This window comes from Prosopis cineraria, unplaced genomic scaffold (assembly GCF_029017545.1).
Source record: "Prosopis cineraria cultivar Desert tree isolate PC_DT_omini unplaced genomic scaffold, ASM2901754v1 PC11, whole genome shotgun sequence".
Lineage (NCBI taxonomy): Eukaryota > Viridiplantae > Streptophyta > Magnoliopsida > Fabales > Fabaceae > Prosopis > Prosopis cineraria.
In genome coordinates this window covers 7382639-7395909 of record NW_026555342.1, presented here as the reverse complement: position 1 = coordinate 7395909, position 13271 = coordinate 7382639, and the positions used below count along the sequence as shown (strand labels likewise).

The 13271-nt window shown below is 32.9% G+C and overlaps 1 protein-coding gene and 1 pseudogene across 1 annotated transcript; one reads left to right on the top strand and one right to left on the bottom strand.

Moving 5' to 3' along the window:
* Positions 1-7021: 7021 nt before the first annotated feature.
* Positions 7022-8473, top strand: LOC129286056 (patellin-4-like; annotated as a pseudogene).
* A 1393-nt stretch (positions 8474-9866) lies between these two features.
* On the bottom strand, positions 9867-12361 carry LOC129286820 (tetrahydroberberine oxidase-like). The gene is given in 2 exon segments (XM_054922882.1): positions 9867-11475; positions 11478-12361. Coding segments are annotated over 2 exon segments (1623 nt in total). The 5' UTR covers positions 11707-12361; the 3' UTR covers positions 9867-10081.
* Positions 12362-13271: the final 910 nt, after the last annotated feature.

The window sequence follows — 13271 nt, the reverse complement described above, 5'->3', positions numbered from 1 at the left end:
ATAACCTAAATCTCTCTTTAAGGATATTCTTTCATTCCAACAAATATTATGATACACTTTTCAGTACCTAAAGTGGGGTAAGAAAAATAAAGGGAAAAGATTTTTATAGGTTATATTTTCAGTTGGCTAAGATTTTAAAGAAAAGGTCTAGGCTTAAAGGGTCTAACAAGGAATAAATTACATGGGATGGTTATTTGGCTAAGTAGGCTAAAAAAAAGAATGCCTAAATCATCTTTATACAAATCATATGCAATTATAGTCTCAACCAAGAATCAAGACAAGTTCTAGAGTGGGAGTAGTGATAGGAGAATACATACAAGAAGAGAATAATATTAGGCCCAAATCCTCACAAGCTAAAGACTATCACATTAATTCATTGAAACCAAATTCATAGCCACTTAACTTGAACTCCAAACATAAGATCAATCATTTATCATGCTCAAATGCATTCAAACTAAAATTACCTTAAACTTGCAACTTCACAAAAAAAAAACTAAAAGTAAAAAAAAATGCAAAACCTAATTTAAAAAAAAATTAAAATAAAGACAAGTCCCTTCCCCACTACTTAAATCTTGCATTGTCCTTAATGCAATTCAATTTAAAATAATCTAGTCAATACAGTAATAAAATATAAAATGCAAGGTACAAGTGAAAGGAGAAGAGACAACCAGATAATTTAAATCTCTGTAAGCTCTTAAAGTTGAAATTCTCATCTCTGGTGGAGAATAGATGCTTGTTCAAAATATTTTTCTCTCTAAGCTCATCAAAAGCTCCTCTAGGCGGTGGCTTTGGATCAATTGGCAGAGGATTCAAAATGTATAAAAAATGATGAGCCAAGCCCTCTCTATATATGAAACAACCAATAAAATCAAGTACTCTCTCATCAGTAAGAGTCATAGCTTTTGCAAAAAGAGCCATTAGGAATTTTCCTTTATCTAGTTGAAGGTTGCATGATAATATTTCCATTGAAGATGGCCTTTATATAGTAAAAGGAGTTTTTCTAATCATAAGTACCTGCTCATGAAGCTCAATAGAAACAACAAAATCTTCCACACAAGCACTATTAGAGTCAGAATGTATAATATAATTAATAATTCCATTACTCTTAGTATTATCAATACCATCACAAAAGCTCATAGGGATTACAAGATCAATGTTATCTAGGTGACCAACTAAATGCACTATCTCATAAGCATTATAATCAGAAGGCTTAACACAAATAGATGAACTAATAGCCTTGGAAGAATCAATATAGTCAAGTGGATCATCACACTCAATAGAGTTAATGCAAATAAGAGGATCCAACAAATCATCAGAGTTTATAAGTTCATCTATTTCAACATAGGCAATACAATTATGTAGGCTATCAGATGTACAATGCATAATGTTTTCATAATTCACCACATTAGGCAACTCAGTAATTAAATCATCCCAAGTCTCATCACATTTCTCATTCATGAATGAAGGATAATCATACTGAGTTTCCTTACTAAGATCATCATTAATGCAAGATAACATGTGCTCTTTAAGCATAACATCTTCTTGAAAACTCTTACCACCTATATTCACTTTAATCTCACAGTCACCCTCACATTTGTTCTCAATTAGAGGTAATTTCTCTGTCTTATCATCTCCCAAACAATTAGAAAATTCAGTTCTACTAATAGTTGCAAGCTTAATACTAGAAGCAGATAAGTCAAAGGAAGAACAATGTAAACATTCATCAATATTAACACATTCAATGCATGGCTCAACATTCTTAGATTCAATTTTCTTTGGGCACTCTAAATCAATGTTATCACAAGTATCATTAGATGTAAAATATATCATGCCATCAGAAACAATAATATCAGGTAGTGCAAGATTACTAACATATTCAATAAATTCTTTAGACCAATAAGGGTTAATAGAATCAGGAGGGGATATATCAATCTTAGCACTACTCTTACATGCACCCAATTCATTAGTACCACTAGAATATAGTTTAGTGATTTTAGACTCATCACTGTTAGGAAATTCAACAATAATGTCCTCATCTATATTATTATCAAATGAAGAGTCCTCCTGCACTTGTTCTATTGGAGAACTTTGATTTACTATTTCCTGAATCTCAAGACATTGATGTTGAAATTGTTGACTGCTCTGTTGAGGATGTTGAAATTGCATGTTATTTTCCAATATCTACTTCTTCAAAACTTTGAAACTACTCCCCTCACTAGACTTAATTGTTGGGATGGGTTGGCTTACAGGTTGTAGAAGCTGTGTAGTCTCAAGCAAATCATTAGCCTGCATATAAGGGTATTTTTGGACAAAAGCTGGGGTACTCTCATAAGAATAGGTGTGGAAGTGATGAGGCGGATGGTAGTGTGACCATTGCTCATTATATGTTGGAGTACTCCTAAAAGGGTAATAGTGAGGATGATAAGGGGCCAATTCAAGTGGTTGTGTCATTGCCTGTTCAGCAAGCATTTGTTTAACAATATAGGTCAACTCATCAATTTTTCTTTCAAAACTATGAGTATCATGATAAAGCATAGATGGAGAAAAATTAGTATCAAGGTGATAATCATTCCAAGCCATCTCTACAGCCAAAATAGAATCACTCAAATTAAAGAAAAATAAAAGGAAATACAAAGTCCTCTCAAGTATATGATCAAAATAATGATTTTTTTGTAGGTAGACCTTGTCCTCACAAAAAAAAAAATAAAAGAAAAGAAACTCCCTAGAAAAAAAAAGTAAGGAAAAAAATCAAAAAATTAAATCTAAAAAAATGAAAAATAACTTAAAATTTGAAAAAAAAAATTGAAAGAGCACAAAAAAAATCACATAGAAAATTCTAATAAATGAGAAAAAAAAGCAAAAGAAAAAAATTAATAACCAAACTCAAATAGTTAACACCTTTGACTCCCCGACAACGGTGCCAAAATTTTGACACTACTGTCGAATAGTATCAAAATTAATAAAAATTAAATTTTGTAGTAAAGTGCAATGTAGGTCGTCTCCCTAAAAGTCAATAGAGCAACTATTTGAATTATGGTTATGAAAAGGTAAATGATGGGGTTTTTTTTATAATGAAATTAATTAAAAAAATCTAAATTAAAATTAGATAAATAAAGAAAATTCAACTGAGAAAATTATCAACCACAAGCAGCGCAATCAATTACAATCCAATTACCTAAACTTAATCTTCCTCATCCACAAAAAAAAAATTATTTACCATTATTATTTTGATTTTATTATATATTTCTCAAATTATCATTTAAGAATTTAAGCAAGAGATTAAGTTATAGATTAATTGAGATCTCCTTTAACCTACAACCTAACAACTGTTCTATGTTAGCCATACTAGAAACAAAGCATGGATAATCACCTAAGCTAGGCCAAATTACTCTTATAATGCTATATCAATCGATTATATCAAGTAAAACCTTATACAAAATTTATAGCTCAAAAATTATGCAATAAAGCTACTCTAATCAGTAATAGCAATTAGAACATAAAATTTAGAGGTAGAGAGAAGAAGAGAAAATTAGAATAATGCTAAAATAAAATCTTTCTTAAATATTAAAGACTCTGATTAAAATTTAGGATCATAGTTTGTGGTTGATCACACTAAAAATTTAGCCCTTCATAAAACTAAAAATCAAACAATACACTGTGCGAAAAAGAGAAGCCATCGCCTCAGAATTGGAGAACGGAATTAGAAGATGAAGAGTGATCCTTTTCGGTCCTTCCTCCATGACACGTTTGTTCCTGATATATATATATATATATGTATGTATGTATGTATGTATGTATGTATGTATGTATGTGAGTGATGCATTTTCCTCCTGTTATGCATCTATCTTCCTTTTTTTTATAATAAAAACTAATAATTTATTAAAAAGATAAAACTACCTTAAGTAACTCTAATTAAAAATTACACTAAATAACCCTAAATAAATTCAAACAAAATTTTAAAAATTTAATTTTTAATTTGATCTTCAAGTATGCCCATATTTTTCTTATCCAAGATATTTTCTATAAATATCCTTTTAAATTAAATTTAAAAAATCTGTACAAATAAAATAAAATTAAATAGCACCTGTGCAAAAATATTAAAGATATTATTTATATTTTAAAATCAAAGATTTAGTTAGTTAAAATCTCAAAATTAAATATTGGTTAATAAAATTAAATAATATCTAATTAAACTCAATTAAGTTTAAATAAATATTTAAAAATTTAAATTAAAAAGATAAAAATATATAAAATTATTATTTATCAAGGACCGACAATGGCACAAGGAAAACAGACCCATGATATGTACCTTAACACGATGGTACATGACAACTTTGAAGCAGGGAAGAATAGAGGGATCTTGGCCAATGCACACTAGCAGCGAGCGTCGCCCTTCTCCAATCGATGACGTGTTGAATGGGGAAGAAAACAAAAACAGACGGCGAGTCTCAAAAACAGACGGCGAGTATCAAAGAAAGGAAGAGAATAAAAATATAAAATATTAATGCAGAGCTCACAAGTAATATTTTATAACAAAATGTTAAAAAATTTATAAAGCGAGGCCCACAATAATGACATAACGTCAGGGTGTTGGAAGAAAAAAAATCTTTTACACTGAGAGAAAAAAGATCTTAAATTAAGTTTAAAATTATTTATAATTTTCTGTGTACACTTTAAAATTGTCTCTGACTCTTAACTTTTTATAAATAAAACTGGGGTAGATAATACCGTGGCTGCCACATGCATGGTTCCTAGTTTTGCCTACTAATACAAGGTGTGCATGTAAACCGAGTCAAAACTCAAAAGCAAGCTCACATGGCTCATGAATATACAAATGATATTCCTAACGCACAAACACTTAATATAGAATCTTGCTCTTGCAATCAAATAATCCATTGGAATTTGGAATTGCACTCATCCATGCTTTTCTGATTGGCCCCGTATGCTTCCGGCCAGGAAGTTTTATGGAGTGTCTCCACTTTCCAACTCTCCATTTCTCCACCATTTCTTTAAAGCAGCATCATTTTGACTGTAAAAAAATTAAAACAAAAATTGAAAGCAACTGAGCACGCTCACCCAAGACCTGACTTCTCTCATCTAACTATTTCCTGCACGCTGTTTAAAATATTTGGACAATTTTGATTTCACATCGATAGTCCAAATTTAATATTTAAATTTTTTATAATTTTAATATTAAATTTATACTGTTCAAAATATATTTGAATAACTAATTTCTAAAATTTATAAAAAATTAATATTAAATTAGGCCATTCATATTAAATTTGAACAGTCTAAATTAGTAATGAAACATATTATTAATTTTTTATAATTTTAATAAATAAAAAAATAAATATTTTATGGATGATATGTTTAAAATATTTTAAACAGTGTGTAGGAAATGGTTGGAGGAGAGAAGTCAGGTCTGAGTGAGGGTGCTTAGTTGCTTTCAATTTTTTTTTAAAATTTTTTTTACGGTCAAAATGTTGCTATTTTAGAGAAATGGAGAAGAAACGGAGAGTTGGGAAGTGAAAACATTCCAAGTCCAAAGTTTTATAGCCCACGGAGAAGTGTAAAGGTAATGCTCCTTTGGTTTAAATTAAAATATAAGATATTTTTAATTAACTTTTTCAGAATGAAGAAAATAAAATTTATAACTATTTTTACAATGAGTTTCCAATTAAAATTAACACATCTTAATTATTTTTAATTTCTTTTTTATACAATCCATTTAAGAATATTTTATAAGAAAAGGCATTTATTACTATTTTTTTTGGGATAAAAATGTGTTATATTATAAATCAGATTTAATTAAAAATTGGATACGAATTGGGTGCGTGAGCAGCTTTAGAGATGAGGAAATGAGATGGATCTTAGGAGGGGAGGGAGAAGGAGGAATCACTTCAAATCCCCTCTGCCATAATATTCCCCAACAAAGAGAGGGGAGCCCTTCCCCTCCATTTTCCATCCAAATAAAGGGAGGGAAATTTTCCCTCCTCTCTTTCTCTCAACCAAATATATCTTTATAAATCATGCTATATTTATAAGACTTATTAATGTGTGACTCTTGCAATGTCATCTCTTTAAAAACTTTATATGAATAGCTCTTTTTATGATACAAAACTATTCATAAAAGCTCTAATATTATGAGTATAAGGTTAAAAAAAAATTCATTTCAAAAAATTAGTTAATTAGGTGTCGTCTTATTTATAAACTACACTGTACTATGAGCTTCCAAGGTCTAACTTATGATACTTGCAGCATGTGAGAGTCGAGAGGGAGGGAGAAAAGTGGAAGGGACTTGTATAAATTATAAAAGGTTGTTTCTGGAGTGGCATTTCACTTGGGATACCCTAGTCACAATGGCTGGATCCCGCCATTTGACCATTGCTCCTCCTTTATTTCAAAAAAGCTTTTTATGATATACCTTCCCAGCACGGCTACACAACACTCATGCTTGGCTCCCTTTTCTTCCTTTTTTGCTTTCACTTAGAGCCGATAATTTGGACTAAACTCAACAGGCTAACCTGAATTGACTCGAAAAATTTTAATACCGGACTTAAAAACAAGGATGGTTTTTTATATTCGGGCTGGCCCGAATAGGCCCGAAAAAATTTGGGCCAAGCCCGATCGGGTTCGAACTTGGCCCGAATATCCGAATAAAAAATTATATTTTTAAAAAATATATAAAATATAATAAATATTAATTAATTCTTTAAATTTTAGATCATTTCATATTAAAATAATATATATTTGAGTCTTAGACATTATTTAAGTATTAAAAAAAAATATTTTATATTTTTTATAAAATAAAATAATTAATTTCAAAATAAAAAATAATTAAAAATAATTTTAAAAATTAAATTCGGGTATCTGGGCCGCCCGAAGCCCGAAGGAATTCGAGTCGGGCTTAACTATTCAGGCTTTTCGAGGACACGGGCCTATTCGGGTTCGGGCCTATTCGACTAACCTGAATAAGCCGGCCCGCCCGAATTGCTTACTCTACATTCACCCTCCATCTCCTCTCCCAACCATGATTCAAGAACAATCCCACCCAGCTGAGGCGTTTCTCGAGCATCAGGCATCGCCACCGACCGATTCTAAACCGCAAATGGTACTCAAGAGCTCTTCTTACAAGGAAGAAAGCAACTTCCCTTCTGATCTAAATGACTTTGAGAAGAGGGCCTTGAATCAACTAAAATCCAAGCTCCAAGACGCCATTTCAGCAAACACTCTGTTCTCCGTGTATGAAAAAGATGCTTCTCTCAAGCAAGACGCGGATAACCCTGACAAAGTCGAACAAGGATGTAAGGCCATTTCTCTATGGGGAGTACCTCTCTTGCCTAGCCTAGGAGCAAAGGGCGTTGACGTTGTTCTCCTCAAGTTATTGAGGGCCAGGGAATTCAGAGTCAATGACGCATTCGACATGCTCTCCAAGACGCTTCGATGGAGGAAGGAATCCAACATCGATTCCATTTTGGACGAGGATTTTGGCTCTAATCTGGGTTCTGCTGCCTACAGGAACGACATGGATCGTGATGGCCATCCGGTGTGCTACAACATATATCTGCTGCCTCCTCTATAGATTTTTTGGCATCACTTTATTACTTCCAACCCCAATTTCCTTTCAGTTTCAAGAAAAGTTTAGTTCATTTGAAATGGTGAAATTCGAATAAAATTGGGCTTTCAAGTATCGTAATTATACTTTAGATTTTTAAAAGATCTTCGGACGACAAAATTGAAGTTGAGATTTCCCACCGCTATTCCATCATGAACTTGGAAATGATTCTATCTTGATTTCAGGAACGAGGTACATTCCAATTGAGGAGATCCCTGTTAATTACGGTGGTTTCAGGAGGAAAAATGACTTTGAGTTCTCTGACCTGTTTTAGAAATTACTCTTAAGGCTGGATCAACAGCAACCATTGAGATTCCTGCATCGAAGGTAGTTCCATGAGAACTAGTGTACACCTTCTTTTAAAGTACATTTAGAAACAGGAACAATTAGATAATAATATCACTTGCTGATTGTGATTGATCGCCAGGTCGGAAACACGTTGCTTTGGGATTTGACGGTGTTGGGTTGGGAGATGAATTACAAGGAGGAATTTATTCCCACTGATGAGGGCTCTTATACTGTCATAGTTTAGAAAGGGATGACGATGGGCTCCCAAGAAAGGCCTGTCAGAAACACTTTCACGAATAACGAACCTGGGAAGATTGTCCTCACTATAGAGAACTCATCCAACAAGAAGAAGAGGATTCTCTACCGTTACAAGACTAATAAGAACTCGTCCTGAGAATTCTATGAAGGATTTTTGTAACTGATCCCGTTGAGGCGTGTGATTCGAAGATAGAAAAGCAGCGGAGTGTTCTTTCATTGGTCTATGAATCCTTTTTGTTCATTAACATTAAAAAAAAAAACCCCTTTTGTTTTCTGTACCAATAATGTGTCTAATCATATTTTAATGTTAAATCTCTGTTTTGAAATTCAAGGGCCATACTCGCCTTGTGTTAATAGAACATTTGATAATTCACAAAATCCTCCATTTGTGAAATTGAAAGAAGGCTTCATCGGAATAATATAGGATTTCAAAGAAAGATTCTTGAATGATGATCATGGCAAACAAATTTTGCTTGGTCTCCTCATCTTTTTTTTAATAGAGTTAATATACAATTTAAACTTTAAATTTTAAGTCTAATAGTGATTTAATTTCTAAACTTTGAAAAAGTGAATTTTGAATTTGAAACAATTAAAATTTGAGCAATTTTGTATTTATCGTTAAGTTTCAACAAATACTTATTAAATTAGAACATGGTGTGTGATTTTAATCAAATTTTATTCTCCCTTCTATCTTTATTTGGTGAAAATTACATGTTAGGTCCTAATTTGATGGATATTTATCTTAATAGTGGGGTGAAATTATTCTAACTTTAATTGTTTCAAGTTTAAAATGTATTTTTTAAAAGTTTAAAGTTTAAATTGCTCATAAACCTATAATTTAGGGTTTAAATTTCTCATTAATCCTTTCTTGTATGCTAATTAATATTCTTTAATCTAGATCTCAAGTTTTAGCTTTATAAATAGAACAAATCTCATGAAAAAGAATTACCCTATACTTGTTCAAATTTGATTTAGGAGGTAATATTGAATTCACTAGGGAGAAAAAAAATTGAGGCCCTTTTCAACTCAAAGCTCCATGGATGGGATTGGTTTTGGTGCTCCCTAGGGATAAATAGGGATGAGCACAATGATTCTCATAACTTTTAATAAGATGTAGATGGTTTAGATTTAATCTGGATAATTCAGATTTAAATTTTTTAATTTTATATTTTTTAAAATATAAATTTACAAAATTATCAAATTTTTAATATATTTGTTTATCACCAATTTGGATAATACACATTTAATTTAGATGATCCAACTTAATATTAGTTTTTTTTATAAAATTAACTTTCTAGATATATTTTGAATTTAATATTAAAATTTTTTATTTTGATAAATACAATATTAAAAATAATGATAATATCCTAATTGGCACTTTCTAAAAAAATATTTTTTAAAAAATTACAAGTTAAAAATTTTTAAATCTGAATCATTCAAGGGTAAATTTGGATAGTTAATTTTAAAAAAAATTAATTTTTAATTTGGACTATCCAAATTAAATTTGAACAATTTAGCTTGAAATAAGTATAACATAAAAATTAAAAACGCTTTAAATATAAATCATCTAAATTAAATTTGAATAGTTTAGATTTCATTAAAAATGATGAGCACCATATGTTGAGCATTGAAACCAATCTAACATGTAAGTAAGCAAAATTCCATGAACCTAACAATTTTGGTCGAATGCAATGTAATTAACAACTTTATGGAACTCAAAGTACTTATTAAAAAAAAAAAAAAAAAGCAAAACAGAGACAAAACGGTAGTGACACACACGGTGCAATTACAGAAAAATCAAAATGGTAGAAAGATGGAAAAGCTAATCATCTAACTAATAGAAACATACGTTGGTCTATGGATTATTAATGTTCAGTGGGAGCTAGCTAGTATGGAATGTGATTTATTCTCTGCTGCTGCCTAGTTGCCTCTTCTCTGGGGGCTGCGTATTAAAGAAGGTTTGCTTTGCTCGTTCCTGAAGAAGTTGAGAGGATCAACCTTTGTCTTTACGTATGCCAGCCTCTTGAAGTTGTTCTTGAAATACTTGGAACCCCAAATGCTGGCTCGCTCGTAGCTGGTATGACCTTCGTTGTTATTCACCCCTATATCGAGATCTCTGTAATTCAGATATGCAGCTCTCGGAGAGTTGGAAACAAAAGGTGCCATGTAAGCATATAATCTTCTTATCCAATTAATATGCCTTTCTTCTGCTTCCTTCCCTTCCTCCAGCCAAAATACCTCCTGTTGAATTTTGTCCAAGTTCCCATATCTGTGTGGGAACGGAATTTCATTCTCTGGAATCTCATCCATTCTTCCTCCATATGGATTTAGTATCATAATAGAAAACTCTGCTTCTTTCTCATAAAACGTTGTCCATATCCCTTCCAGCCCATTTTCTGGTATGGGTTCTCTCACATAATCCGATTTCCCCTTGAAAAACAGGCTGTTAGTTAGATCAGTTCTGTTTAGCAAAACTTCAAGAGGTGAGCCACTTGAAAAACTGGCAAAGTAAAGGATTGACTCGATCCAGCTCATCTCAACACAATCCTCCCTCACCAAACCCAGTTCGGGGAACTTCTCTTGCATCAAAGGAAGCAGCTTTTCTACACTTCCTAAAAACATGGATTCGAATGTGGCCTGCATAGTTGTCTTGCCGGTCATATTCACCCTTTGCAACATGACCCTGATGAACAAGTCCTTCTCAAGCTTGCTTCCGACAGACTGCCAGGTGTGGACAAGCCTGGTCGCATTTTGTTCTAATGTCCTAGGAACCCTGAAAACCATCACGTTCGGTGGGACAGAAACTAACCTTATCTTCCACGCAATAATAACTCCGAAGCTGGCTCCACCACCTCCTCTGATGGCCCAAAACAGGTCTTCACCCATGGATACTCTATCAAGAAGCCTTCCTTTGGCATCAATTATTTGGGCATCGATGACATTATCAGCAGAAAGACCGTATTTACGCATCAAGAAACCATAACCTCCTCCACTAAAGTGGCCACCAACACCAATAATGGTGCACACACCAGCAGCGAAGGCCAGGGTTGTGGTTTTCTGGGCAATTTGGTAGTAAACCTGACCAATGGTAGCCCCAGATTGGACCCAAGCGGTAGCACTGTGTGGGTCCACCTGGACGGAGTCGAGGTTGATGAGATCGATGAGGATGAAGGGAAGGTGGTGGGAGACGTAGGAGAGGCCCTCGTAGTCGTGACCGCCACTTCTGGTTCGAATCTGAAATCCATGACGCTGGGAACAATAGATGGAAGCTTGAATATGAGAAGGGTGGAGAGGCGTGACTATGACGAGCGGCTGGGAGTTGTGTTGGATGAGAATCTGAGATTGTGAATGGAAAAGTGTAAGACGGATGAGTAAGAGGAAGAGTTGGTTCGGGCGAAGACGAGCTTAGAGAATGAGGTGGCGTTCGGGGAATGAAGGTAAAGACACTGAAGGAAGTCTTCATGAGAGGAGAAGGAGAACGGTGCCAGGCAAAGCGAAATCAAGACAACAAAAGCAACAGAAATGTACGAGCTTGGAGGCTTCATTTTGGATTTGGTTAGGATATGAGAAAACTAGTAGCTTAAGGCGAAGTAGTCTCCAATTTTATCAAGTTTTGCTGCTGCGTTTCAACATTTTTCTTGATTAATTTGGTTGCATCATATATTTTGCTGGTACATATAGCCGACTGAGTTTGCAATGTTTACATTTTATCAACATGCCTATTTAAATTTTGAATAATCATTGAACCAGATTTCTGAATTAGTGTTGCATGGAAGAATATTCTCAAAAGAAACGAAATGGTGCAGCTTGGTTAGATAATTCAACTCACACAGGGGTTGGTGGAGCCATGGAAGATGATTGTTCAATGACGCAGATGGATGATTTCATAGACGTGTGCACAGAAATTAATTTCAATAGGCGATGACTTACACACGCAAACTCTCCAGTGTTCCAATTCAATTGCACTTACACCTTCAGATAAGAACCACGATATATACACAAGATTAACTTAATATGGTGCCGTACTCTAAATTTGAAGGTGGACGTGTCGTTTTGAATCAAAGACGATGACATTTTGGTTGGTGTGGGAAGTGGATGATATGCTGTTGCTGCTTATACAGACGCCTCCTTTGATTACTTGTTCTCATTTTGACCACGACTTTGGATTCACTTCTAATTGTATTTTAGTTATTATTGCCCACGACTCTATATTTGCAAACACTATGAGATTAGCATTCCAAAAGTCAAATACACGAAAACTATAAACTCTGGGAAGAGGCTATGAATATTCACGCTTGCATCATCTATCTGACTCTGTACAAGGTTCCAATATATCGCCTTTTAAGTTTTCAGAGGCGGAAACTGTTGCCTCGGAATGGCTCTACGAAAAATAAAAGAAACAGATATGAAAAGAAAAGTTGTACATGACGTCTTCTAAATGTGAGCATCACTTTTTTCTCAGGCTTAATTTGCCCCTACCCTGTTCTAATCTTCTGGTACAAATTGGGTTGATGACAAATTTTCTTCAGAATATAATAAGACTTTTGAGTATGGTTAGCACTGCTAAGACTCAAGTTGGATGTCCAAAATAAGTAATGATAAAGAATATTTATAAATACTAAAATGATATCTTAAATTAATATCTTTTAAGTAATAAAACTCTCTTTGAAAGTTTTAATCTTTTTATTGGTTCATAACATTATGTTATGTTGATTCATGAACATTCTTTTGTTAATTTATAAACAACATAGTTTAAATCCTTTTATTTTATACGTAGAGTTGTTTTGAAATATATTCTTTTTTTTACCAAATGACATTTTTTAGTTTTTTAACCCTCCAAAAATACTGTTAGAATTTAAAGATATATGACCTTGGTACCTATAACTCTCAACATAACTTATCACAAAAATTTCTCAATCTATAAGAACATAACTCATTAATTCATAAGGACGTAACTTTTGTGATGGTGAGAAATATTTATAAATACTAAAGTGATACCTTAAATTGATATCTTTTAAGTAATAAAACTTTAATTATTTAAAGGTCGCTATCTTTTTGTTGGTTCATTAACATCTCTATATTAATTCATAAATAACATAGTTTAATAATT